Source organism: Muscardinus avellanarius (assembly GCF_963383645.1).
Source record: "Muscardinus avellanarius genome assembly, chromosome: 9".
NCBI classification, from domain to species: domain Eukaryota; kingdom Metazoa; phylum Chordata; class Mammalia; order Rodentia; family Gliridae; genus Muscardinus; species Muscardinus avellanarius.
The window spans coordinates 69,109,627-69,137,555 of NC_137795.1; the positions used below are offsets into that span (position 1 = coordinate 69,109,627).

A 27,929-nucleotide genomic window follows, 5' to 3' on the forward strand; every position below is an offset into this window, starting at 1 on the left:
ACTTTATCCTGTGAAACATCTGAAATGATCAAGCCTCCAAATATTTAAAAAAATCTTCAAGTCATTTGAGAGATATTATAAACAGAAAACAGAAGTTTCCTCATAAACATACGAGTAGGAAAACTCATGTCTATAAGAGAAATAGGAAGAAATAAAAAAATCACAAGAATTCAATGGATAAACATGTTAAGTTAAAAGAAGAAAATTGGGTAACTGCATAAACAGATATTAAACTTAAGTAGAATTTACATTGTTTATCTTAAAGTGGTAAATAAGTTCTTGTTTCAAGCAGTTTACAGAGAACACATCCTATTTACTCTCCTCTGTTAGGGGTCAGTTCTAAAAGGGTACTTTCACCTTAATTTTTTTTTTTCTCTCTTGAACAAGAAGAAACAGGGGAAAGAAAATGAAAAAAGTCAAAGAGACTTTTGTTGCCTTTTCTGTTTGTTTGTTTTTCGGTTTCTTAAGCTGAAGAGCACCAGCTTCCATCAGGGCCTAGCATTAAAGGGGACAGGAAGCCACAGGTGGGAGGTCTAGAATCCACAGGCCATCTGGACAGATGTGTATCTCTTTGAACCGCATTCTCAGCCCCAGACTGGTAACTCAGCACAGGAACACCACAAGACCCAGATGTGACAGTGATGATGAGCTGCTTCCAGCACCAGAATTTAAGCTCTGATGACACCAGCAAATAAACTACAAAGCTACAGCATGCCTGGTGTGGAGTCAAACCAGGATCCTCAAGTGGTCAAAATATCCAGTTCTCAATTATTATCTAAATATTTATTTATGGATTATCTTGGCATCTTCTTTACCTAAATTCTACTAACATACTAGGAGCTCTGTCAAGAGCAAGGGAATGGAAAAAGAAGTAATGTCCACTTTGCAATTGCCGAGGCTAACAGAAATAGGTAGTAATAGCAAATTAGCAAATGGTTAGAAATAAATGCAGTTAAAGGTCAACACTGAAATTAGGAATAGTCTCATTTTTTAAATTATTCTTTCCTTTTCTTAGTACCCTAGACAACAGAGTCCAGGCAACAAGAATGGTCTAAATCTTAACCATAAATTTTAATCCAACCTATTTGCTACTTCTAACCAGGAAGAAATCTGAATTTGTTGGTGGCTTTGATTAAATGAACAATGTAGATAAAAGCATATGGTAAACAATAATGAAAGTATTGTTATTCTACCTTCACATTATTTAAAACTTAACACAGTTATCTAGCATTTCCCAGAGTTAGCAGAGAGCTCTTGAAAGAAGTTCCAGCCATGAATATAAAGACATTATAGAGGTCTTTCCTTTCTTCTGACCTAGAGGAGCCAGATATTATTCATAAATCCTCCCTGTAGTTTGCTTCTCTTTAGGAAGGCTGTCCCTTAAATTAACTGGTTGCCTCTAATTCAGGTGCTTGTTTTATTTATTTATTTATTTATTTATTTATTCATTTATTTATTGCTGTACTGGGAATGGAACCCAGGGGCATCCTACCTCCAAGCTATACCCCCAGCCCTATTTTTGATTCTTTATTTTTGAAACAGGGTCTCACTGATTTGCAAAGGGCCTCACTAAATAGCTGAGGCTGGCCGCAAACCCAGATCCTCCTGTCTCAGCCTCACAAATGCTGGGATTACAAGCGTGTGCCACCACGCCCGGCTCTGGTGCTTGTTTTAGTTCAGTACTCTTCTTAGGCTGGTATGCGATTAGGGGTGGGAAATACTACTGCACTGGTACTGGGACAGAGCGGGACTTCAACTCTCATGAAACTTTAAGAATAAAAAACACATGAACCAACAGGTATATAAATTATACTCTCCCAAGGGGAACTAAAATATTACCCCCAAACTCTTACCCTATTAGTTATGTTTTAATATTAAAAGTCCTAACACCAAGAAATACATATTTCTTAAGTCTTTGCAAGTTGTAAAAATAAAATCTTCACATGACAATACCTTTTCCTTCCTACATTCCCTTCTAGAGCTATACTTCATTGCAATTTGACTGTCAAATGTACTCCTGGATGTTTGCAGGACTGGCCTTCCATGAACACCAGGATTGGGCTGTAATGTTCCATACCAAGGAAAGGAAACAAACATTACCTACCTGTTCCCCTTGACTCCCAATGCCTGGGATGCCCATTGGTCCTTGAGGTCCCACAGGTCCCAAATCCCCCTGTATAAAAAATGTCAAAAATACAACAATAAACAAAACATCCCTCTTTCATGATTTGCTAATCTGGAACCAGGCTAGAATAAAGTCAATTCCACAGTATAAAAAGTTTCAACATGGAAAAATCACAAGATTTCACTTCTTTTATAGTTCAAAATTTGCTAAAATAGTAAATGACATTTTTACTATTTAGCCTAAATTGGTTAGCATTTACATCAGTTTATATTTAGCAATCACTTTTCTCACAACCCAAAACTCCTGAATAGTTATTATAATAACACAAACACTTCCCAACTTGGATCATATTTCAAAGTATAAAATTCTTAAAAGTACAAGAAAACTGGAATTTGAAAGATAAAGAAAACATTTTAAATTTTCCTAAAGACCTTCTCTACAAATCTCATTAAAAGGGCAATAAAATTAAGGAACCCCATCTCTTCCTGCCATAAAATAAAATGGAAAAACCAAGTTAGAGTTATCAATAAGAAGAATAGTATCACTCATTCATTCTTGCCGTGTTTCTACAAATACTTTTTCAGTGCCCATCATGTGCCAGAAACTTTTTCCAACGCTGGAAAAAGGCAATGGTCAAAATAGCTGGAAATTTCTGTCTTCAAAAGAGCTTATATTTGAGTAAGAAGATAATAAAATAGAAGATAATCATCAAGGTAGGCATATAATATAAATTATTAATTTGTAATCACTAGATAATTAAATAATATATGATTTATAACAAAATAAGTATAAATTATTATAAAACACAATCTATAAATAAAATATAAATTATTACAATATCATTTTTAGTATAAATTATAAAATATTATGTTACAGAAGATAATAATCAAGGCAGATAGATAAAACAAATACCATTTCGAACAGTAATAAGTGTATAGGAGAAATGTGCATCAGGGAAGGTGGGGGAGGCAGAGACAATTTTGGATAAGGGGCCAGGGATGGCCTCACTGAGGACAGGGAATGAGCCAGGTAGAGACCTGGAGGAAAGTATTCTGCTCAGGGCAACGGGCCAGGACAAGGATGATACCTGGTGCATTTCAGAGACAGTGGGGTGAGGGGAACGGTGGAAGTGGAGCCTGTGGCCTTGAAGGCAAGTGATAGATGATCAAGTCAGAGAAGCACGGTGGGTGGGCCAGACAGAAGGATCAACAGGGCCTGTGAGGCAATGGAAAGGACTCTCTCTGAGTGAGATGAGAAACCAGGGAAGGGTTTGTGCTGAGGAGCGAAAGACCTGAATTCCTGTTGAAGGCGCAATCTGGGCTTATTGAGAACAATCTGGGCTTATTGAGGGAAGGTCTGCAGAAGAGATAATGGGTTTTTGGCCAGGGTGTTGTTGGATAGTACAGGTCCTGGATATATTTCAAAGGTACAACTGACAAGATTTACTGCAGCTTGAGAGGACTCAGGAATGTCTCTAATGTTCTCGGAAGAGAACTGGCATTTACTGAGAAGGAGAAGTCTGAAAGAAAAGTAAAGTTGGGGGTGAGGTGATATCAGGAGCTCGGTTTTAGACATGTTCCTCTTGATATGCCTAAAATAGACAACTAAGCATAAATACTAAGTAAGTGGGAGAGGTCTGAGCTGAGTTTGGGAGAGCTCATAAAGATAGCATAGAATGTCATGCCTGGGTGACTTTATCAAGGCATAGAAGACAGAGAAGGTCCCAGGAGTGAATCCTTTAGGCACACAAGTCATTAGAGCTCAGAGACATGAAGCAGCAATAGCAGTGGAGACTGAGAGGGGCAGCTAGAGACACCAAGCAGAGAGAGAGAGTCCTGAAAAGGTGAAGGGTCAAGAAATGCTACTGACAAGTCAAGCAAGTTGACTGCTGGGAATTGAACCCTTTTTTGAGCAACATGAATAACTATACTTATTTTAATGACATTTATACTTAGCCTACATCCAAGTTAGCAAACTTTTCCTTAAAATAGTTGGATGGTAAATATTTTGGGCTTGAGAACCAAAATGAAATGTCTTGTAACGAATCGATGCTGCTTTGGTACTGTGAAATCAGTCATAGACAATGCACAAATGAACACCTGTGCCTGGGTTCTAATAACATTTCATTTCAAAAAGACAGGCAGGTATCTGGGGCTAAAAAAATGTTTTTATAAACAGCAACATATAGATTATATAATATAAAAATGCATTAAACTTGTGCTAAAACATGCCCTGGAATGTGCTTTTTGGTATTTCTTTCTTTATCAACCCCCTACTCTAAATGGTTATTGTGCAAGGAAAAGAATAATGGCGTCAAGTTCTGATTCATAGATTGATTATTCTGACTCAGAACTTGATTGCTAACTATGCCGGAGTCATTGTGCTACACACTTTTCCTGCATTGTGTCCTTTAGTCCTCCCAACAACCCTCTGCAGTGGGCAACCCCATTTTCCAGATGACCTTAAGTAATTTGGTCCAGGTCACACCACAGTTAGCAACCAAAGGTAGAATTTGAGTCCACTTTCTAACTCCAGAACCTAACTCATAGGCACTCTCCTGCAACTATTCAATGAATGTGGGAAAAGTTTGTGCAGTGATACTTACAGTTAAATATCTGTGTCATAACTATTTTTGTACCAAATATATATATTTACCCATGAGCCTTCATCATGGGGGTATTTATCGTATTGCTTGAACCATGTGCCAAAGTCTCTGAATCTAATGTTACATGTAAAAGGAGAGGAGAGGAGAAGAAGAAAGAAAGAAAGGAAAGAGGAGATGACATTGACTGGGGAAGGGAGCAACACACAAAAGCTTTGCTATGTGATAATGTCCTGATATTTCAAAGTCTTTTCTTTGCAAGAGCTCCAGATGTAAAAACACAAATGCCATGTCACAACAACATTTGAAAAAGTTAATTTACTAAATTCATAAGACAATGGCTCTATTATATTCAGTTCTTGATGTTCCAAAGGAAGAAAGAGCATCTTACATATTTTGGCATATTTTAGAGCTGCAATTACAACCAGAGCTGAGCTATTTGAACTGAGAATTGTAATACATGTAAAATTTATGTCATTCCATATTTATCATTACCTCTGCTATTTAAATGCAGATAGCCAGAATAGAAAACTGCCAATAAATAAAAGGAATAAGGCACTCAGGATTGAAACCTAACATTTGAGGTATCATGAGTATCAGTCATTATTACAATATAATAAATATTATATCCCCACACTTGGGAAGCGGAGACGGGAGGATCGTGCAGTTCGAAGCCAGCCGCGCTGGCTTAAGAGACCCTGTTTCCAAATAAAAAATATAAAAATTGATCTGGGAGTGTAAGCCAGAGGTAGAAAGGTTTCCAGGAACCCCAGCACCACCAAAAAATAATAATAATAAATATTATGATACACTTAGAGATTGACATATAAATATCTCCAAACTGATATGAGGTCTCTGGTTTTTGCACATATCTTATATCTCCTTCTTATGGCAGCTATCACTTTCCCCTTCTCCTTAGAGTCTGATCAGCTTCTAGTAGCTTCGGTCACCAGCCTCACCACTACTTTTAATCTGGATATAATCTTCACGTATCTTTAAAGAAAGAAGGAACTGGTGATAAAGAATAAGCAACGTCTGAGGGCTGAGAGCTGACCTGATCCTGGCAGTGAGGCCGCAGTGCTGAGCACTCATTCTCAGATCGTCAGCCTCAACAAGCAACAGGCCAAAACAAAAACAAGACCATGCCATATTCATGTCTGAGCACAGACAAAACAACAATCACTGTCCAGATGCCGAGAAATGCTCAAACATCTTTCTACAATAGCAACTAAAATGAATTGCTACTACCTCTTTAACAATTAACAACTCATCCTGACACCATTTTTTCCAACTTCTAGATGAGACTCATAAAAATGCTAAACTGTGTGCATGTATACCTCTACTATCTTATATCCCATTAAAATGTATGATTACAATGCACCAATAAAAATGGAAAGAAGAAAATTAGAAAAAAAGTGCTAAACTTTCAAATGATCACCACTTTCTTTTTACTTTGATTGGTGCATTGTAATTATATATCATAGTGAGCATAGCATTAGTGTGTTTCCCTCCAGATCCCACCTAGCTAGCCACTCTTTGCTGTATGGTAGTGGTACCTTTATATATAGACATCGTATTATTTAAACTGTTTCCTTCATCAGCTGTCCTTGTTCCCTCCCCCAGTACACTGAGATTCCATTTAACTTCAGTTAGAATGGTAATCAATACTACAAACAATAATAAGTGCAGGCAAGGGGAAATAGAAACTCTTAAACACTGTGGGTAGGACTATAAATTTGTACAATCACTGTGGAGATTCCTCAAAAGACTAGGAATGGAACCACTATATGACCCAGCTGTATCACTCCTTGCTATCTTTCCAAACAATTTATCCTCACTTTCTGATAGTATCCGCCCCAGGGTCAACTCATGTTTCCTTGAATGTTCCTGAAAATCACCTAACAAAAGCTCAAGTCCTATGAAAAATCTCATCTTTCATCCCTGGTTTCTGTCACTACAATGGATCAATGACCCTTTGTTTAACTCAAGCTGGATTCTTGTGAGTTTTTACTGGAATGAATCAACACTAGTTTTCTTAAATGAAATGACTTCCCTTATTTTAACCACATCTTATGGTAGTAGTTTTGAATGAAAGCCAAGGATGATAGGGATCATAATGAAATTAAGTCAGTATGTTTTTAACAACAGTTTTCTTTATTAAGTAGAAGCATCTTTTGCTATTATCTGACTTCACAGATACTTTGCTGATGACAGAAATCATTGGGAGTTAGAATCCAAATACATGACACATTCACTGTAAATAGTGGAAATTTCCAGATCATAATTCACCCTACTAGTAATATACTCTGTATATACTAGATTTATAATTAAATGAATACTTATGTGGCATGGTTGCCATGTTATACACAGTTTAAAATGTACATGTACAGACACCAATGACAAAAATAATTTTACCAGCATTGTTTCTATTACACATCTCATATACTGTACCTTGTCCCCTTTGATTGACAGGCCTTGCAATCCTTGTGGGCCAATTGGTCCTTCAGAACCCTTTTCACCCTGAAAGTACATGGAAGGGACATCAGTGCACTAAGAGAAGTAAGAATTTTTTAAGAGTTTACATTATAATTGCTATGAATTCTGCTTGATTTTCCAAATCAAGCATCTAAATTCACTGTTCACTACCAATGAGTGATTTTGACTCTAATATTTTCAAACTACAAAAAAAAAAAAGTCATAACATTTTAAAAAGCAAGGGGTCTTTCCAAGCAGAACACACATATAGGGCAGCATCACTGATGCTGGAAAAAATCTCAGTTCCCAATCTCAACAGAATTATCCAAAATCTGGGACCAAAACAGTCACCTAATACAACAAACTGGATCAAACCTCCTTCTCCTTAATATCACGGAAAAACAAAGTCCATGGTACAAGAAATTTTTTCCTCTGATATCAGCATGTGAATCAGTATTTGCTAAAATTGCATTATTTATTAAATTTTTGTCTCTGAATATATATACATTTGTTGAAAATTTAGGCTAAGAAGGATTCATAGAAAATCTTCTTGAATATACTTCTATAACAAGATGACCCCTGTGAACAGATCTGTTCTTAACATATATTTCTGAAGACATAATATTTCATGCCTTTGTATAAAAATAAATCATGTTGGTTAAGCAGAAATGATATTTATTTAATGAATTTATTAGTCAAGAGTAAAATCAAAGAATATTTCCAAGAAACCTTGGATACATGAATATATAGCTCTGTCTTTTTATATCCATAATTCATTCTCTTAGTCCCGATATTATTGAAAACTATATAAAACTTGTTAAAGTCCTTGTCTAACTGGCTAAAAAATAGAGTATTCTGAACATTACTACAGACTGCAATAAAATATCCTTGATCCTAAAGCAACACTCAAAATAATGTGTTTTTTTTTTAAATGAGATTAAGGTGAATGCCGTACCTTTGGGTAGAGGGCATAATTATATCTTATGTTATATAATATAAAAGTATGTTGAACATGACACTAATATATGCCCTGGAATAGGCCTCTTAGTATTTCATATCCCTCTCTATATAAAAATATACATATTTCTCATTGGTTTCTTTATATTTCAAAGCACAAACAGTGATTAAAAAGAGAAATTATTCTGGCTATCTGAATTTTCCAGACTGCTTGGGCTACACATAGCAGAAATTAACTATGTGAAAAAAAATCACAAAAACTATGTGTCATAAAATTTTCTGAAATGTGCTAAATTGCTGATCTCTGTCTTCTGAGAGTGATGCTTTGTTTTGCCAAGGGCATCAGTAATGCCACCTTTATTCAACATATTATTTCCATTTTATAATAAATTTTATGTAATATGTCAACAAGAGCCTCTTTTAAAATTCAGCCCAGCAAGCTCTCACAAATTAATATGAATTATTTGTTTTAGCTAATTGTTTTCCTTCTATCGAGACTTAGCTTTTTCATATAGAAGTGCGTATTGATGATATCAAGAGAGTCCGAGAATGAGATGCAATTCAGAGCATGGGGCCATAATGAAAAGGTCAGATCTTAATGACCTGACAGAATGACAGATGTGAAGGGCCTCTGAAAGCAGCATGTGGTTCTCTGTGTGTATTTAGGCATGTATGTCTTTGGGAAGGAAAAAAAAAACCTTATAAATTAAGGAAAGACTCCAAAATGTGTCTTTGCTTACACTGAAATTTTTCTGATAGTGCCCAAAGGATTTTGGGAAACCATTTCCTATGTGATCTTTGGATAGATTGTGGGTAAACTGTCTAGACCAGAGGACAGTAAACTATAGCCCACTGGCCAAATCCTACTGCCTGTTTTTATGTAAACACAGTTTTATTGGCCACACATTCATTTATACATTGTTTATGGCTCTCTGGAGCTACAACAGCAGACTTGAGTCAGTGTGACAGATACCATGTAGCTTACAAAGCCTCAAACATTTATTATCTGGCCCTTTATGGAGAAGTTTACCTCTCTCGTGCAGAGGAACTTGGGCTTCAAAAACTATATGTGGGAAGCAGTAGGGTAGTTCTAATTCTCAAATGCCAGGTCAAAGGTAGGTCTTTCATAACATTTTCTCCTTATGGTAAAATCACATTTCTTATTATATTTATAGCAATACTACTATAAACTGGTGTATTTGGTTCCATTTTTTATTTGTGTTTTGTAAAACAAAGCTGTGAGCATTGTTGCCATAGCTACACTCAGTAACTTAACTTCTTGGCATAAAGATGCTATTTGTCACTGGAGCTTTAATGACTACAAACTATTTGCAGAGATTTTTCTAATTTCATATGGGGTCATTTACATGAAATAGAAATCTGTTGATTGCTTATTTTAAAATTAAAAATTCCACTATACTTTTGCATTAAAGGTTCACTTACATATTTCTTTACTTAATAAGGTAGAAATAGTCAGGAAAATACTTAACTTGGTATTTAACTTTGTAATTCATGACCATGCAAGAGAAAGCACTTTTTTCTAGCTCCAAAGTTATTGTTACCTTTGGTCCTGGAAATCCTTCTCCAGGTAAACCCCTCTCTCCTGGTGCTCCCTCAGGACCACGGGGACCCTGGTTAGGTAGGACAGAATGAGAATCAGGAGGGGAAGGAGAAAGAGTGGATGGGGGGAGAAGAAAGAGAGACAGAGAAAAGAAAAAGGAAGGTCATATTTCAGTTCACATGGACATGACATGGATATAGTCCTTGGAAAGTGGTTAGAATCCTCCTAGTAAATTCCATGCTGATCAACAGAATTGTAGCTATGAAGGTATTCTCATTGCCTTAAGTACTCATTCCATTTGATTGGCATAAGAATTTCTAGTGTCCTCAAATTAGAGGAAAATGGAAATTAGGTGCTGCTTCAGAATAAGGATTAGAAAATAAATCCTGCAAAAAGGCACTAAAAATTCAAGACTATGTGGTCTGGAGAAGGATTCAGAGTGATTTAATAATTTATTAAGTAACAGGAAAGCCCAATAAAGAAATGACTGCACAATTGTTTTAAAGCATTAAATGTTGTTTACATGCATTTTAATTTCTGTCCTGATAAACTTGGGTTAAGACTTTAATTATTTCAGGAACTGGTTGAACCCACCAGTAGTTTTATGCATGAGTTGGTATCTTGAGAGGATCACTAAGAAGCATGGTTTTCAATCTCAATGATGAAATTTTAGGAAGCCCATATAACTATTGTTCAAAAAGGAACCAGAAGAGGAGAGAGTATCTCATGCAATTAAGAAAAACAAGACACTCCTCAGACATTGAAGTAGAATGGCAGAAAACACATTAATTGGCAAATAAAAGAAAATAGCAAATTTTTCATTTAAACTACCTTTTTTTTTTTTTTTTGCAGTACTGGAGATGGAACCCAGGAGCATTCTACATCCAAGTTACATCCCCTGCCCTATTTTTTATTCTTTATTTTGAAACAGGGTCTCACCGAGTTGCGAAGGGCCTCGATAAGTAGCTAAGTAGCTGAAGCTGGACACGAACTGCGATCCTCCAGTCTCCACCTCTCTATGGTGGGATTACAAGAGTGCACCACCACACCCAGCTAAACTACAAAAAAATTTTTAAAGCTACAAATATTTTCTCTTTTTCTTCTTGGCCAAAAGGCAAAAGGAGAAAAATAAAAAGGGACAGCAGCCCAGATGCATGATGACAGATCAGTTATAGATTCATATGTAAGAAAAAAACGAACTACAGTCCAGTCTCTAACTTTTTTGCCTCTCCCTAATATTACATATTTAAAAGAAAGTTTTCTCTATATTTTGGTAAAGACTTTAATTAAAAGAAATAGCTAACACATAATTCCATTAAAATCGCAATGCGTATGCAAAACCTAGCTTTGAATAATCAAAGCCTTAGTCAAAACGCTAATACACATGACAGCTTATTCTAATGGCAGAGCAAATAGCTAGGGAAAAATAAAAATGACCATAAAAACTGGATAGCAAATTAAACTGAAGTGTCAAAGTTAACATCATATATTTAAATAAACAAATGTTAGTGAATTTTCCTTTTTCCTAGTGACAGGACAAATGAAAACAAAACACAGCTTACATTAAACATAAGGAAGTCTTTTAACATTTACCAAATATCCAACTAATGGAAAGAATAGTGCTAGACTCTCAGAATAGCATAGAAATCTCCTTGTCTCATAGAGTTTACAGTCTTGCATGTAGTTAAAAGTAGGTTTGGATGGCTCTTGAGCTGAGGTTCAAGACACACTTGTGCTACACCTTAGAAGTATCACCTTAATCAAGTAATTCAATCTTGCTAATGTTCAGCATTGTCCTTGGTGATCATGACAGTAGTGCCTCAGTAGAAAGTGTTATTAAAAGAATTAAGCCAGAGAGATTTAGAATTCTTACTTATTACTGAATATCTGCTTTGACCATCAAGACCTTGTACTTGAGTCTCACAATTGCTAAAAATGTTCTTTTGTGGTTTTTTTTTTTACAAGTTAGGCAATTGCAGAGAGAAATGATTTACATTAAACAATGGGGAGAGAGAAATACTGCATAGAACAATCTCCATATCTAGAGTCCATCAGCTAAGGTGAAAGTGAAAATATTGGAGGTTTAAGGAACCATGTGTCCAAAAGCTGCTGAGAATGGAGTTAATGCTCATGGGCAAACACCTTGGGGAATTTAAAAATCAGTGATCCAAGGTTTAATTACTGTAAACTGTCAAAGTAATATTCTACATCATCAGTGTGTTCTCAGGTTTTCCAGTTAAACAGTCAGCATGTAGAATAATTATTAAGCAGAGAAATAGCAGGTGCTTGGGTTAGATGAACCATACTTTTAATTTAGTAGGCAGTATCCAAGGACCATTTAAAAATTTTATTGGCAGATAATAATTGTATATCATTTTAAAAGACAGAATGCTTCTATAAAAATAGCAGTGTCCTTTTCAAAGACCATAAGAACCTATGACATAATTATTTGGCTTTTAACAAACATCTCTAATAATACATATATACATGTGTATGTGTGTGGTCTCTTCTCTCTCTCTCTCTCTCTCTCTCTCTCTCTCTCTCTCTCTCTCTGTGTGTGTGTGTGTATGTGTGTGTGTGTGTGTGTGTGTGTAGGAACCTAATTATCAGCTGGCACAGTCTAATCAGTGAAATGTTTTATTGAGACATTAATGATAAGATAAAATATGATTGCTCATTATATTATTTTACTTTCTTTAATAAAATTAACAGTTTTAGCAATCTACGAGTGGCTTCCCTATATTCTGCAAGCATTAAAAATAAAAATGACAAATAATAATAAAAATCGGCCATTATCTTGAAATGGTGTCATCTACTATTTTTTTTTAACCTCAAAGTAATTAGAGTTTCCTTTGAGGGATTTTTTTTTTTCTGAGATCCTCTGAATAACCTTGCATTAAAAAAAAAAACCTCATTGTTGTTTACAAATACCACATAGGCATGGTGGCACATGTTTGTAATCCCAGCATTCAGAAGGCTGAGACAGGAGGATGGCAGTTCGGGAACAACCTCATCTACTACTTAGTGAGGCCCTTTGCAACTCAGTGAGACCTGCTTCAAAATAAAGAATAAAAAAATAGGGCTAGAGGTGTAGCTAGGAGGTAGAATGCCCCCTGGATTCTATCCCCAGTACTAAAAAAAAAAAAAAAAAAAAAAAAAAAAAAAAAAAAAAAAAACCACAGATTTAGGTATTAGAGCCATAATATTAATTCAATCTATCAGTATATTTACATCACTATGGGATTGAAAAGAGAGTGGTACTGAACCTGAAATCACTTGAAATAATTCAGGCAAAGAAACAATACAGGATTTTTAGAAGAACCTTTGTCAATCCTAAGGTAAGTCTTTATATTACTTCTAAATAATTTAAAAAAACTCACTGCTTATCTTTTATTTTATTTAAGTGCAACATTTTGACACATTATTTGGGATTTTTCACATCTTTCTTATCAAATCAAAATGCCACAATATCAGTCTCCTTTGTGTAACTGTGACTTGTAAAACAAACAAAAATTTTGACAATATTGTGAAAATTCTGTAGCTACAAACAAAAAATAATATAATTTTTCTTTTAAATAAATCATAAAAGCATAGCTGAACCCACAGGAAATTACAGGGCTAAGAAACAGAGCTGGCAACTCTCATGTTAAGCATCTAAGTTGCCACGGTAGCTGTCCTGGGTGAACACTGTGTTTATGTGGTAGGGCGATTCCTAGGAAGCCCAGTGGGGAGAGAATAGCAGAATTTGGCTTACGCAGTGAGAAATGAGCAAATCAGAACTGAGATCCCACATAAAGCAAGGACCTACAAAGTAATAGATCTCTCCAGTGAAAGAAAGCCTATCAGCAGAATAACGTCTTGACTCTGAATGACTAAAAATTCCTAACCTGGTCCTATGCTGTGTGTTGGTTTGTGGTTTCTATTCATGGTACTTAGGCAGTCTATGAATAATTTTCTCAAGACATTAGCATACTAGAAAATAATTCAGAGTGAATAAAAGTGAGCCCATATAACACAAACTTCCCCCAAATGGCTGAATAGTTGAATAAAATAGAGACCTCCACAATGAAAATTACACCAAGGAAAGAAATTGAAGAGGACACCAGAAGACAGGAACACTTCTCTGTTCACAAAGCAGCAGAAAAAAACAGTTGCTAAATCGCCATGCTGTTAAAAGCAATCTACAGATTCAAGGCAACTTCCATCAAAACACCAGTGACATTCTTCACAAAACTAAGAAAACCAATCCTAGAATTCACATGGAAGCAACAGCAAACCTGAATAGACAAACCAATCCTAAGCAAAAAGAGAATGCTACAAATATGTCCAATTTCAAATATGCTACCGAGCCATAGGAACAAAAACAGAATGGTAGTGGTACTGTGGATTTTGGTTTCTATGTAATCATTACTAGTATATCAAAATAAATTTGATTTTTCGATGTTGATCTTGTATCCTATGAGCACAGTGGACTCACTTGTCAATTCTAGGAGGGTTTGATGTTGTTGTTGATTACTTGGAATTTACTATGGAGACTATCATGTCATCTGAAAATAGGGACAATTTTATTTTTTTCTTTTTCACTTTTATGGCTCTTATTTCCTTTTCTTCCCCTGTTTGTACAGCTGGCTAGAACTACTATGCTGTACTAAGATTGGTGAAAGCAAACCTGCTTGTCTTATTCCTGAGGGGATTTCCCCTATCTAAATTTCCTGAGAGGTTTTATTGGGGTTGTAAGATTTTTAATTTTGCTAAATGATTTTCTGTGTCTTTGGATATGATCATGAGATCTTTTTTCTTTAGTCAGTTAATTACCTTGGTTTTTCAATCATTAAACCAGTCTTTCATTCATGAAATAAATTCTACTTGGTCATGTTATGTAATTATTTTTATATATTGTTGTGTTTCATTTGCCAATTCTCTATGAAGAATTTTTGTGCCTTTATTTATGAGGAATATTGCTCTGTAGTTTTATTCTTACATATTGCTACTATTTTGTTTTTGTTATCAGGAAAAGTAGCCTCATAAAATAAGTTGGCAAGTGTTCTTTCCTCTTCTGTTTCCTAGAAGATATTATGTAGATTTTACTATTGTCTATAATTTTTATGTTTTTTTTAAAGATAATCTATGGTAGATTTGTCTTCCTGTTGGAGGTTTGCTAAATCATTATAATTTTCAGTATGTTTAAAATATTTCATTACTTAAAAATGTTTTAAAAACCATAATAAATAAACAAAATTCAAATTCTTACGTTTGTTGCTGAGTCCAGTTAGCACAAATAATAACAAAGCACAAAGTTACTTAAACAAAATATTTATCAGCTTATCTTTTTTTTTTTTTTTTTTTTTGCAGTACTGGGGATGGAAACCTCTGAGCGACACCCTCAGCCCTATTATTTTTATTCTTAATTTTGAAAAAAAAAGTCTCACTGAGTTGCAGAGGGCCTAAGTAGCTGAAGCTGTCCATGAACCACAATCTTCCTGTTTCAGCCTCCCAATCATGCACCACCACGCCCAGCTAGTATATCTTTTTTAAAAGAAAAAAAGGCTGTTATTTGTTTCCCTGGTATTTCCATTACTTTGGTTCAAAACTTCCAACTCTAAAAGTTATAGAGCTAGTAGATTAACAATATTTAAAGTTTACAGAAGTTAAGCTGATACACTCTTGTAATTCCAATACTTGGAAGGCTGAGACTGAAGCATTACAGGTTCCCAACCAGTTCCAGCTACCTAGTGAGACCCTCCACAACTTAGTGAGACCCTTTTTCAAAATTTTTAAAAAGTAGAGCTGGTGGTATAGCTTGGAGGTAAAATGTCCCTGGGTTCAATCCCCAGTACTGCAAAAAATTTTTTTCTTTTGACAGAAGTTAAAATTTGAGACTATGGTGAGTTAAAGATATCCAGTACTTAGAAAGCTGAGACAGGAGGATCCAAATTCAAGGCCAGTTTCAGCAACTTAGCAAGACTCTAATTCAAAATAAAAAATAAAAATGGCTGGGAGTATAGTTCATAGGTAGAACACCCCTGGGTTGAATATCCAGTACTAAAATAAAAAAGATGTCCACAAGATCTTTGACATTCTTCATAGGAAAGTGGAGCCTTTTCCTATCCTACTCAAATCTGAGCTTATTCTATGCTTGTTTCAGCTAACTTTGACACAGTAATGGTGCTATGTATTTCGGATGCTGAGATTTACATGATGAGTGGTTTCTACCTATTGGAGCACTCCTGCTTGGATTTAAACAGCCATGTTGTAAAGCCCAAGCAACCACATGTAGAGGCACATATGGAGGAGGACTGAGGTGTCTCAACAACCCCAGCTGAGCTTCTAGCCAACAATTACCACCGAACTGCCGGCCATATGAGTTAGGCCATTTCTAGCCTAGGCACTCTAGCAATGCAACTGACTTCACATTACATAAAACTATCAAGTCAACCCAGAGACCCACAAGAAACAATAATTTATTATTTTAATGCACTAAGCCTTGAGGTAGTATATTAACATGGCAATGTATAACCAATAAAGAGACTCAAAGAAGTTAACAGTTCACTTTTAAGAGCACTATCAATAAAATGGAAAATAAGACTAAAGCACTTATTTCTAGACTATTTGTCCAGTGTTATCTCTCTTCCATATATAATGCTCTGTTCCTTTTACTTACTATATCCAGACATTAGCAAAAATCCTAACCCTCAAACAATAGGCTGAAATTTCACTCACAGAGTGCAGTGAAGAAACATGGGCTTCTGTTAATGTTCACACATGAGAATACACAATGTAAAGCCAACTTGGGAGACCAACTATCCACAATCAGTTGTTTTACTGATACCTTAGTAAATCAGCTACAAATTTTTCCTAGGAAAACATGGTTATGTGAGAAATTAAGAAGGTTCTTATACCAGAGTAGTCATGTTTTATTCATTTCCTCTTTAGATCACTTATAATAGATTTTTCCTTCTCTAACAATAGCAAACCTCAAAGTTACATAAAACAGAAACTATGAATAAAATAGGTTTTATCTTTCTATAGTCATCAATCCTTAATTTTGAATATGCTCATGGATTCAATCATAAATAGGATCCTTATTTTCAGTGATTTTTCTCATAGTTACAGTAAATTCAATCACAATGTGTAAACATTAGACTTTAATCTAGATCTACCATCTCCTAGGAACTTTATTTTCTTTCTTTTTTCTTTTCTTTTTTTTTCTTTCTTTTTTTTTTTTTTTTTTTTGTAGAATTACAGATTGAATCCAGGGACATTCTACCTCCAAGCTCCACCCCTAGACTTTTTTTTTTTTTTTTTTTTTTTTTTTTTTTGGTGGTACTGGTGGTGGAACCCAGAGGCTTTCTACCTCCGGGCTATACTCCTAGACCTATTTTATATTTTATTTGGAAACAGAGTCTCATTAAGTTGCTGAGAGCCTCACTAAGTAGATGAGGCTGGCTTCAAACCTGTGTGATCCTCCTGTCTCAGCCTTTTAAGTGTGGGGATTACAAGCGTGTGCCACCATGCCCAACGACCTTTTTTTTTTTTTTTTCTTAAACAGGGTTTCACTATGTTGCAGAGGGCCTCACTAAGTAGCTGAAGCTGGCTGCAAACCTGCAATCCTTCTGTCTCAACCTCCAAGTACTGGGATTAGAAGTATGTGCCACCACACCTAGCTTTTCTAGGAAATTTCAACACATAAGAACTCTTCTTCTTGGACAACCTAATCATTTAAAACATTACAGTATGAGAGAAATAGTTGTAAACATTACATACATTACATTATATATACACATACATATATATAAACATACATATACACATGCATACATGTATATGTAGCCCTATGTTAAGTGTTTTGGAAAACAACATTTGTATTTGGTCCTTGCTTATTTACTGTCTTTTTCTTATCCAAAAAGTTACTAGGTGGGTTAATTTGACTATTTGCTTTAACCAGTAAAAAAAAACCATAGGAATTTCAGGATTATATTGTTCCTTTTTATCCCATCAGGAATTTTTGCTACTTACTGGCTGTCCAGGCTGACCAACTCCAATTGGTCCCGGAGCCCCTGTTCTTCCTTCTTGGCCTCTTTCTCCCTGAGAAATTAGAATATGCATTTTTAACTAAAGAAAAAAAAAACATAGCACACAATACTCTGAAGATTTCATCATGGATAAGAGAAAAATAGCCAAGGTTTCATCTTTGTAAACAATTTTCAAAATTTAGAGGAGGAGAAATGGCTTTAATTTGAATTTCAATGCATTTAAGTCAAGAAATTACCCTAACATTTTCATCATCTCTTCTTGTCTCAGTGCATCACAGCACTTTCTTCTCTCTTGCAGTCTTTTATAATGATGGTAGGCTTCAGTGTGTAGCATTTGTTTTGGTTATTGAGACACCCAAGCTAATAATGTTTGTGCTATTCCCTGTCACCACCCTGGAATGCCACCCTTTCTTGTCCTCACTGTGTCCATTTCACCTCTTCTTTAATCTCTGTTTCACACTTGATCTCCTTCAGGGTGCTTCTCTTGTTCTCTGCCCATATAAATCTCACCTTCTCTGATGTTTCAATGAACTTACTGTTGAAGTTCTATTCATGGTGACTCTTGATTACATTCAAAGTATACTATTTTAGTCCTTCATCAAAGTCTTATTGTTTCAATCATATAGAAGTGGCATTTAAAATAAGCACTTGTAAGCCAGGCGTGGTGGCGCACGCTTGTAATCCCCACGCTTGGGAGGCGGAGACAGGAGGATGGCACAGGTTCGTAGCCAGCTGTGCTGGCTTAAGATACTCTGTTTCCAAATAAAAATATAAAATAGGTCTGGGAGTGTAACCTGGAGATAGAAGGGTTTCCAGGAACCCCAGTACCACCAAAAAATAAAAATAAAAATAAAATAAGCACTTGTTCTCTATCATATCTTACATGATGCAGAGCACCCCAGAAGGGATGTTTCTTACCTTTCTAGTTCCCTAGAGGCCTTTCTGTCCACATTTATTTATTCAGAATCATGGTCCCTCTGGTTTCTGCCCCTCTATGTTTATTTAATGTGAGCAGGTGATGGTGTAAGGTGTTTCACTTCACAATAACATATTTGCATGTCAGTGTTTAAAGTCCATAAAAAATCAACAGAACTACAAGTTCATTATGTCAGGGTGAACATTTGGAGACAAGCAAAATTTCATTACAACCAAATTTTTTAAATCTTGATTATTATTATAGCAACTGCCTCTGACCAGAATATCACAATATCCAAGAGTTCAAAATGTAACTATACTAGAAAACCTTGTGTCTATTACAGTTAGGCTGAAAAAAATTCAAATCACATTTCCCCAGCCCCTATAACTTATTCAATAGTCATCAATGGACAAAGACATAAGAATGCTTACCTTAATACCTTGCTGTCCAATTCCAGGGGCTCCTGGAGGACCATAAGGACCAGGAGGACCTGGCTCACCCTATAGGAAGAAACAGTGATGTATTAGGCCAACTTAAGGGTATTTACTGAAGCCCGGCATGGTGACACATGCTTGTAATCCCAGCGCTTGGAAGGCTGAGACAAGAGGATCGCACAGGTTCGAAGCCAGCCTCAGTTACTTAGTGAGGCTCTCAGCAAGTTAGCGAGACCCTGTTTCCAAATAAAGTATAAAATAGGTCTAGTAGTATAGCCCAGATGTAGAAAAGCCCCTGGGTTCCACCCCCAGTATCACACACACACACACACACACACACACACACACACACACACACACAGTATTTACTGAACAGTTCTTAGGTATACCGTGTTATGATAGGGGCTTTGAGGCAACTGTGAAACCTCATTACACAATTCCTACCCTTAATTTTCTACCATCCATTTGGAAAGACAACATAGACCGAGGTTTGAATTATCCACTCAGCACAGGAGGCATAGCCTATAGGTCTCACAATACTTTTAAGAATCCATGAATATGCCTCCATTTTTATTTTTAAATCAAATAAACATAATAATTAATGAACATGCAACACTGAATCCAGCCTGGATTATATTCGTCTTTAAATCAACTCAGTCATTTTTTTTAGGTAGGAACAAGGTAAAAAATTTTAGGACCTATCAAAGTCATAATGTAGCCCTCACTCATTCATTCAACAAATCTTTGTGAAGCGTTCTTATAGACACATCTTATTCACTACCCAATGGCTATCCATTCTCTTTCTTTTTTTCTTGCCTGCTAACAGTACCCTAATCTGTTCAGATCAATGGGCAGATGTTCTTTGCTCTGAGAGGTACAGGAAGAATGATAACTAATTTATGCAAGGTTGGGATCTCCATTCCCATTGCCCATGATTAGGTTGATCATATGACTCAGTTCTGACAAATGAGATAGGAGAGACCTGATATATGCAAATGAAAACCCTCCAGCCTCTTCATTCCTACATGCAGACATGGTAACTGTCTTTTAACCATGACATCAATCTCTATAATAAAAACCAAGAGTTGAAGAGTACCACAGAGAACAGATGGAAAAGATCTTGATTTGTGAAAGATAGCCTCACTGAGCTGATCCAATCCTGGACTATCTACTTTCAACATTCTATTTTCTCAACAATAAAATTTTGTTATTTAAGACATCTTCATCATGATTTCTGTAACTTAAAGCCAGAATATTTTAAATTAAAACAGCCTACCATGTGGCAGATGTGGCAGGCCTATAGTAGAACTCAGGCCATCATAGAACTGGATGGGACCATGACACAAACCTTTTTTTCTGTAATAGTTCAAAAGACATTTAAACACTACATTTGAGAGGGTTTGCCTTACTTAATACTTATCTTTATATTTTGATCAGAAACCAACAACATAGGTTGATAAAGTTTTTTCTGACTTCTGACAAGAAGTTGGTTCGGTTGTTACCTTGAAATGTGTGGACCAAGAGAATCAAGAAGAGAAGCAACCATCTTACTCTTGAGCCAATGGGTTACCCTTGGCCCTGACCAAGTACCAGTAGCAACTGGGAGATTTCTTAGGATTACTTTTTCAAGGGAATCACAGAACAATATTGGATCACAGCTAATGTTTACTCCCTTCGCATTTGCTCTTTCCCTCTCCTAAAAAGATTCCTATGTGGTTAGAAAACTGGTTTTAATATGATGTGTAGATAAGACAAAGCAGAGAGTGGAGAGTCAGCATTCTATTCAGAATAGTTCTCTGGGAATTCACCAAGACAACACAGCCCTGGTAAAGGCTGCAGGCTTGTTTCCATTCATGCTATTATTCCTGCCCAACCCTCATCATGCATACACACACACACACACACCATGCACACAGTACTAACTATACTAATTCCCTCTCTATGTCACTTTCTTTGACCAGCTGGCCATTTAACAACTGGTGAGTATAACAAAGAGGACCAGGTTAAAATACGTAGCCCCAGTGGGAGTCTTTTTTTCATGACTTTTATATGAGTATAAATATACATGAATGAGGTTGTGTGCATGAGGGGGGAGCAATGAGGAGCTTGGGACGACCACTTTCATTCTCCTCAGAAATTAAGAACACCCCTGATGCTATGGGTCCAAATGAGTGACGTGTGCATGTATGCCTCTTCCATCTTGAACCCCATTAAGATATATAACTACAATATACCAATAATAAAAAGAACAGAAGAGCCCAATGTTTAGTGAAACCTACAACTTACAAGTATTGCCCTGACGCTTTATATGTATTATTTTATCTTCTAACAGTCCTAGGAAATAGGGGTTTCCTTTTGTTTTATAATATATAGGAATATAATCTCTACTTTTTAATCCACTTTCCAGCATGCATGGAATCACAGTGTGGGAGAACATGGCATTGAGGTAAACCTTGGATCTACCACTTACTAATAGTCAGAACTTTTGCAAAATGAGGATAATTATATCTACCTTTCAGGGTTGTTGGGAAGATTCAAGATACTGTGTGTAAATATCTAAGTCATAAACAGTCACAAAATAGCTATTTAATATGTGTTGACTTAATTGTTATTCAGCAGGCCTTTATTGGCCATCCTGATAACAGGTTTGGTTTCATGAAAGAACTGGTGGATAACAATTTATGCCTATAATTGAGTATCAGCTTACATAATTTAGAGACATAAATCAGATTGCACCTACACTTTGCAGAAGTTTACAATCTGGATTGAGAGAAAAATGAATGTGAAACAAAGTATAAGCATGTGAATTAGCTATAATAAAGATATTTACAGAGCATATAAGTCTCCGTGGCAGAATTTTTTCAATTCCGCCTCAAGGAATTTTGAAAGTTTCATTATAGTGGAGAAAATATTTGTGCTGAACAAAGAGGCAGGAATCATAGCTAATCGGGTGGGAAAGAAAAGGAGCAAAAGTTCAAAAACAGAAAATACTATGGGGCAGGAAATGATGTGGAATATTCTGCAGACAACTAGCAGCCTTGTGGGCACAAAGAGCCAGGAATGAGGTGACAGTAAGGTCACTGCTACTCACCGAAGCAGCAATTTCCAATACAAAGATACAATGGACCCACATATGTAACTTAATTTTTTTTAAGTAGCCACATTAAGAAAGTAAAAAGAAACAGGTGAATTAATAGTGTATTTGACTCAAAATATTGTCATTTCAACATGCAATGAATTTCAACATATTTTTAAAGTATTAATGATTAGCTGGAAAAGATTTTCTCTCATTATATAGGCTTTCTTTTCATACTCTTGATTATTTCCTTTGTTGTGTGTGCACAGAAGCTTTTTAATTTAATATCATCCCATTTAAAAATCCTCTTTTTTGTTTCCTGAGCTTTGGGGGTCTTAATAAAAAAGTTTACATCAATTCCTGTAAGTTAAAGTAATTGCAAAGTTTCTGGTCTGATTTCTAGGTCTTTTATTCATCTTGAGTTGATTCTTGCAGAGGGTAAGAAATTGGAATCCAATTCCATTCTTCTACAAATGGATAACTAGTTTTCCTAGCACCATTTATTGAAAAGGCTGTCTTTTATCCAGCATATATTTTTGGCACCTTTGTCAAAAATCAACTGGCTATGAGGATTTGTTCTATATCTTTTATTCTATTCCAATGGATTATGTGTCTGTTTTTGTCCCAATACCATGTCATTATTACTATATCTCTGTACATCAAATATTATGATGCCTACAGTGTGTTTCATCAACAGATGAATGGATTACAAAAATGTGTTTTATTCACATTTTATGGAATGCAATTTACTCAGTCATAAAGAACAGCAAGTCATTTGCAGAAAAATGGATGGACTAGAAAATATTATGCTAAGATTAGCCAGTCTCAGAAAGTGAAGGGTCATTTCTTTACTCTCATATGTGGAAGCTGGAGAGAAACTGTAAAACAAAGGACTTCAGATGAGGAGAGATAATGGTAGAATAGAGGGAGGAAATTTGGGGAGGAAGATAGAGAGGAAGAAAAAATTACTTGATAAAGAAAACAGTTTAAATAATGTTATATATATACAAAGTTATCAATACCAATCTCAAAAATATATGGGGAGGGAGAAGGAGCAGGTTGGTATCCAGAGGAAAACATATCAAGTGCTTTGTTCAGGGTGTTTCTCTCACCTTGAACCTCATTATGATGTATAATTACAATGCACCAATAAAAATACATTTAAAAGTACCAATGATTAAATTGTTCACTACTTCTAATACTCAGTCTTTGAAGCCCAATATGTACCTTATACTTATAGCAATCTCAATTTGGATGAGCCATATTTTGAGTGCTCAATAACCACAGGTGGCTACTGTACTGGACAGTTTCAGAGTTATTAAAGAAGCTGGAGCCTTGGGTCAGAACCATGGACAGTACCAATATTCATGGAGTAAGACTGGAAGTCTACAAAGACAACTTGTAGAACCTTGGGTGAGGGGTTGAAAAGGGACCAGACATTTCTAAAAAACAGACCAATTATCTTTTACTCCCAGTCCTGGTTATCCCCTGATGTTCTCTGTCTAAGGAAGGGTTCTACAATCTCTCCTGTATCAAACAAGAACCTTGGAGTCACTCCTTCACTCCTGATCCTACCATGTACAAAGTATCCCCAAAACTAATTAATATGCCTCCTAAACCTCTCTTAAATCCACCCACCTCTTTGTTTACACCTCTACATTTTACAACAAATTAAAATTGCCTTTTCTTTAAACTACAACAAAGTCCTTAGTCCTCTACCTGCATCAATTAGTACATTCCAATCTGTTCCCCACATTACTGCTAGAGAGATTTTTTTTGAGGGTCTGGGGATGGAACCCAGGGGCATTTAACCTCCGAGCTACACCCCTTCCCTATTTTTAATTCTTTATTTTGAAATAGGGCCTAAGTAGCTGAGGCTGTCCAGAAACTGCAATTCTCCGGTCTCAGTCTCCCAAAAGCTGGGATTACAAGCCTGTGCCACCACACCTGGCTAGAGAGATCTATCATTTGAATCTGAATGAAACCTTTCAAGCCTTTTCCTTGATTAATAGGATAAATACAGAGTGCATTTTCCTGCCCTGCCTGTTGTGGTCCTAGAGCTCCCCAGTCCCATTGGTCATCTGTCACCCCTTCACTCAGCGTTCTAGCAGCATTGGTATTCTTTTTTTTTTAGCTCCATGTATTTGACTTGCTTCCTCCTGCCACAGAATCATTACACATGAAATTACCTTTGTCTGGGATGCTCCTGCTTCTTTCTTTCCTAGTTACTCTTACTCACTGTTCAGATCCTATTTTAAGGAGCATGGCTTGAAGGAGAGCTTCTCTGATCAGGTGAAATTTCTTGTATAGACACTGCAGTGTTGGCAGTACCATTTCCCCATTTCTGAGAATTCACTACATTAGCAACTTTGCATTTCTAAGTTTGCTACTGTGTCTCCCCTGTAGAATATGGGAAGTATATACATAATTTTACTCAGCTTTACAGTCTCGGTGCTTAGAAAATTACTATCATTCACTCAATTATCTATGCATCAAACATTTACTAAGCATCAATTTTAAAGCATTTCTTGTGCTAACTTGTAGGTGAACAAGACAGAACACCTGATCCAAGCTGGGATGAGATGTGGGTCTGGAAATGCTCCTCTGGAGTTACTTAAGTTCTCAATGCCATTAGCCTTTTTTCCAGTTGAAACAGTAATTAAATCACAATAAATACCCTAGTATTATGCTGTGAGAAGATTCCAGCTAAAGAAAACCCTACATTTTCTATTTCTGCAATTGGCTGTAACCAGAAACAAATTATTCCCTTCTATAAGATACTAAATAATGAATGACTATCCAGTTCTTTGAAATACTGAATTATTTAAGGACAGAATTTTACCCTTTCTTGGATAATACAACTCTGAATCTTTACTCATCCTGTGGTATTTTTTAATCCTATAAAGATGTTTCAGCTACTTCTTTGAGGTGTTTTTCAAGTATGAGTGGCACCAGCTTTAATATTTTAAGTCTGCGGCAACTATTCTCATGTTTTCCAAATGGAAAAATGATGGATGAGTATTTTGTAGGTACAAAATGGCTCAAGGATGGGCAGGTTACATTCTTAGCCAGAATTCAATGAAATAATGAGTATATACAGAGATGGGGGGGGGGGCTAAAGACCTTGTTTTGGAAGCCAAGGAAGGAAAGGAGCAGGGGATGAGAAGTCTAATGTACATGATGTATCTTCACAAACATATCAAAGTCAATCACTAAGCCAAACATGAAGAGGATGGGGGGAGGAATGGGGTGGGAATGGGAGAAGGGCTAAATGAGTGATGTGTGCATGTATGTCTCTGCCATCTTGTACTGCATTAAAATGTATGAATACAACGAACCAACAAAAAATTAAAACATTTATCAAGTACATGTTAAGCCAAACTCCACTTTAACAACCTAATTTACCTTGTTTCAGATGAAATCTTGCATAGTAGATTATTTTAAGAAAACACAATAGGATACACCTAGTCTATATTAGTTTGAAAATGGTTATCAACATACTCAGTTGCTTAATAAAAACTGCCAACATATGTGATACTCACAATGGAACAGATGTTTGTCCCTCCAAGTTTTTACACATATTAGCTCGTTTAATCTTCACAAACATCCCTTAAGAGGTAGGTACTATTATTAACCCACTTTGTGGATGAGAATATTTAGTCATAGAGAAGTAACTTAGCCAAATTTCACAAATAATAAAACCTAGGGCTGATTTCAATTCCAGCAGTTTGATTTGAGAGCCATGACAAACTGCCTCTTGAGAATTTTCAATTTTTTTTTTTTTGGTGGTACTGGGGTTCCTGAAAATCCTTCTACCTCTGGGATATACTCCCAGACCTGTTTTTATATTTTTATTTGAAAACAGGGTCTCTTAAGCCAGCGAGGCTGGCTTCAAACCTATGTGATCCTCCTGTCTCCACCTCCCAAGCGCGGGGATTACAAGCATGTGCCACCATGCCTGGCAAATTTTCAATTCTTTAAGAGTTTAAAAAATCACTTGATTGCAGACTAATTTCATGTCTTTGTTATATGACGAAAAATATAAAAATCATATAGTTACAATCTATCTAGAACTAAAGATTCATCATCTGAAAACAAAGATTCTCCAAAATAAAATATAAGCCAAGAGGAAACTTAATTTATACAAACTGACTTGCAGGCCATTTCAGATGCATATAATCTACCTATGCCAATGTTGTCACTAAGTTAGTGGCAAAATTAATTTAAACTATAATTGACAATACTGTAACTATAACATTACACACTATAAGCCATAAATTAATATATGGCATTGTTTGGAATCACCATTATTTCACATTTCCAGTGGAAATCTGTGAATACAGTCCACACACTCTTCCTATTTTTGCTTTCTGAAGAAGAAAACACTCCACAGAGGCAAAGAGTTGGTGAAGAATATAATAAAAATTATAGGATAAGACCAGATTTTAGTAGCTCTTGGCTCCCTTTCTAGGTAGCTCTTAGGTTAAGCCACATGAAATTGACAATATTCAATCATGCCTGCAAAAATGGCCCTTTGTGTGATGTAATCTAATCTGAAAGATGTACTCTATCTTATATAACAAAAACTAAGAAATTATCTCTTTTTAAGCTTTCCCTAATGGAGAAGGCACTACCTGCAGGCAGCAGCCTATCAGGAGAAATTTAGAGAATCAGAGTTTTTGGTGGACACTCAAAGTTTAGGCTTTTCCTTTTCCTACACAAAATGGGTGGCTGAAAACTATTTAGGTTGGACACTCCATTAATTTGAGAAGATCATTGATTTATGAAAGAAAGTAGAACCATATGACAATGGGGTGTGTGTGTGTGTGTGTGTGTGTGTGTGTGTGTGTATGTGTGTGTGTTACTGAGGATTGAACACTCTGGAACATTTTACTTCTGAGCTACACTCCCAACTCTATTTTATTTTTTATTTTGAAACAGGGTCTCACTAAGTTCCTCACTACATTGCTAAAGTTGTCCTTGAACCTGCAATCCTCCTGTCTCAGCCTTCCAAGTACAGGGATTACAGGTGTGCCTCACCATGCCCTGCTGTTTTATATAGTTCTTAAACACTTATTCTTGAAGGCCAGGAGGAGAAGAAAGCAGAGAGATATTAATTAATGAACACAGAATTTATGGTGGAATGATGAAAAAGTTTGGGGTATAGATAATTGTAAGATTTATACAGCATTTTAAATGTATTTAATACCAATGAATTGTACAGCTATAAAGGGCTCAAGTGAGAAATAATACATTATATATATTTTACCATATTTTTTTTAAAAAAACACCTTACCCTTTGTGTAAGCTTCATTTTCCTCATTGCCAAGTTGCTATTTCAATTCTCTTGAAATAATTAAAGGCACTGAAGTAATTCTTTTTTAAAATGACATCCTTTAAAGACATGGCAATGGCTAGTTCTTGTTCCACGTTAATACCCAGTGTGCTAGATATGTGGGTTAAACTCAGCAACCTTGTGGACAATGTCGATAGCATTCTGGGTGTCTTGGTTTATCAGAGATTCTACCTTGCAGTGTCTATGCACATGCAGTATACCCTTGCTACTAAGAATCATATGTATTAGAGATTTGGGGAAGAAATCATCTATCTTGAAGCGATTGGCTGGCATCCCACATGTTCTGGCAGCCACTTCAAGTTGTCAGTATGTCAGTGTCTCGTGTCAAATGAGTTAATACACTCATTTAAAGTCCTGGTGGGCAGTTGTGTGTGTAAGTCAAAACCCTTTCCAC

At 36.0% G+C, this 27,929-nt stretch overlaps 1 protein-coding gene across 1 annotated transcript in view; it reads right to left on the reverse strand.

Annotated features, from left to right (window-relative positions):
• Nucleotides 1-27,929, reverse strand: part of COL28A1 (collagen type XXVIII alpha 1 chain) — a gene marked incomplete at both ends in the record, with an annotated part of 152,881 nt that overhangs the window by 93,977 nt on the left and 30,975 nt on the right. Inside the window, 5 exons of the mRNA XM_080701208.1 lie at nucleotides 2,105-2,173; nucleotides 7,179-7,247; nucleotides 9,722-9,790; nucleotides 17,737-17,805; nucleotides 19,101-19,169. Of these exons, the coding sequence (XP_080557334.1) occupies nucleotides 2,105-2,173; nucleotides 7,179-7,247; nucleotides 9,722-9,790; nucleotides 17,737-17,805; nucleotides 19,101-19,169 (345 nt within the window). The remainder of the gene's footprint in view (nucleotides 1-2,104; nucleotides 2,174-7,178; nucleotides 7,248-9,721; nucleotides 9,791-17,736; nucleotides 17,806-19,100; nucleotides 19,170-27,929) is intronic.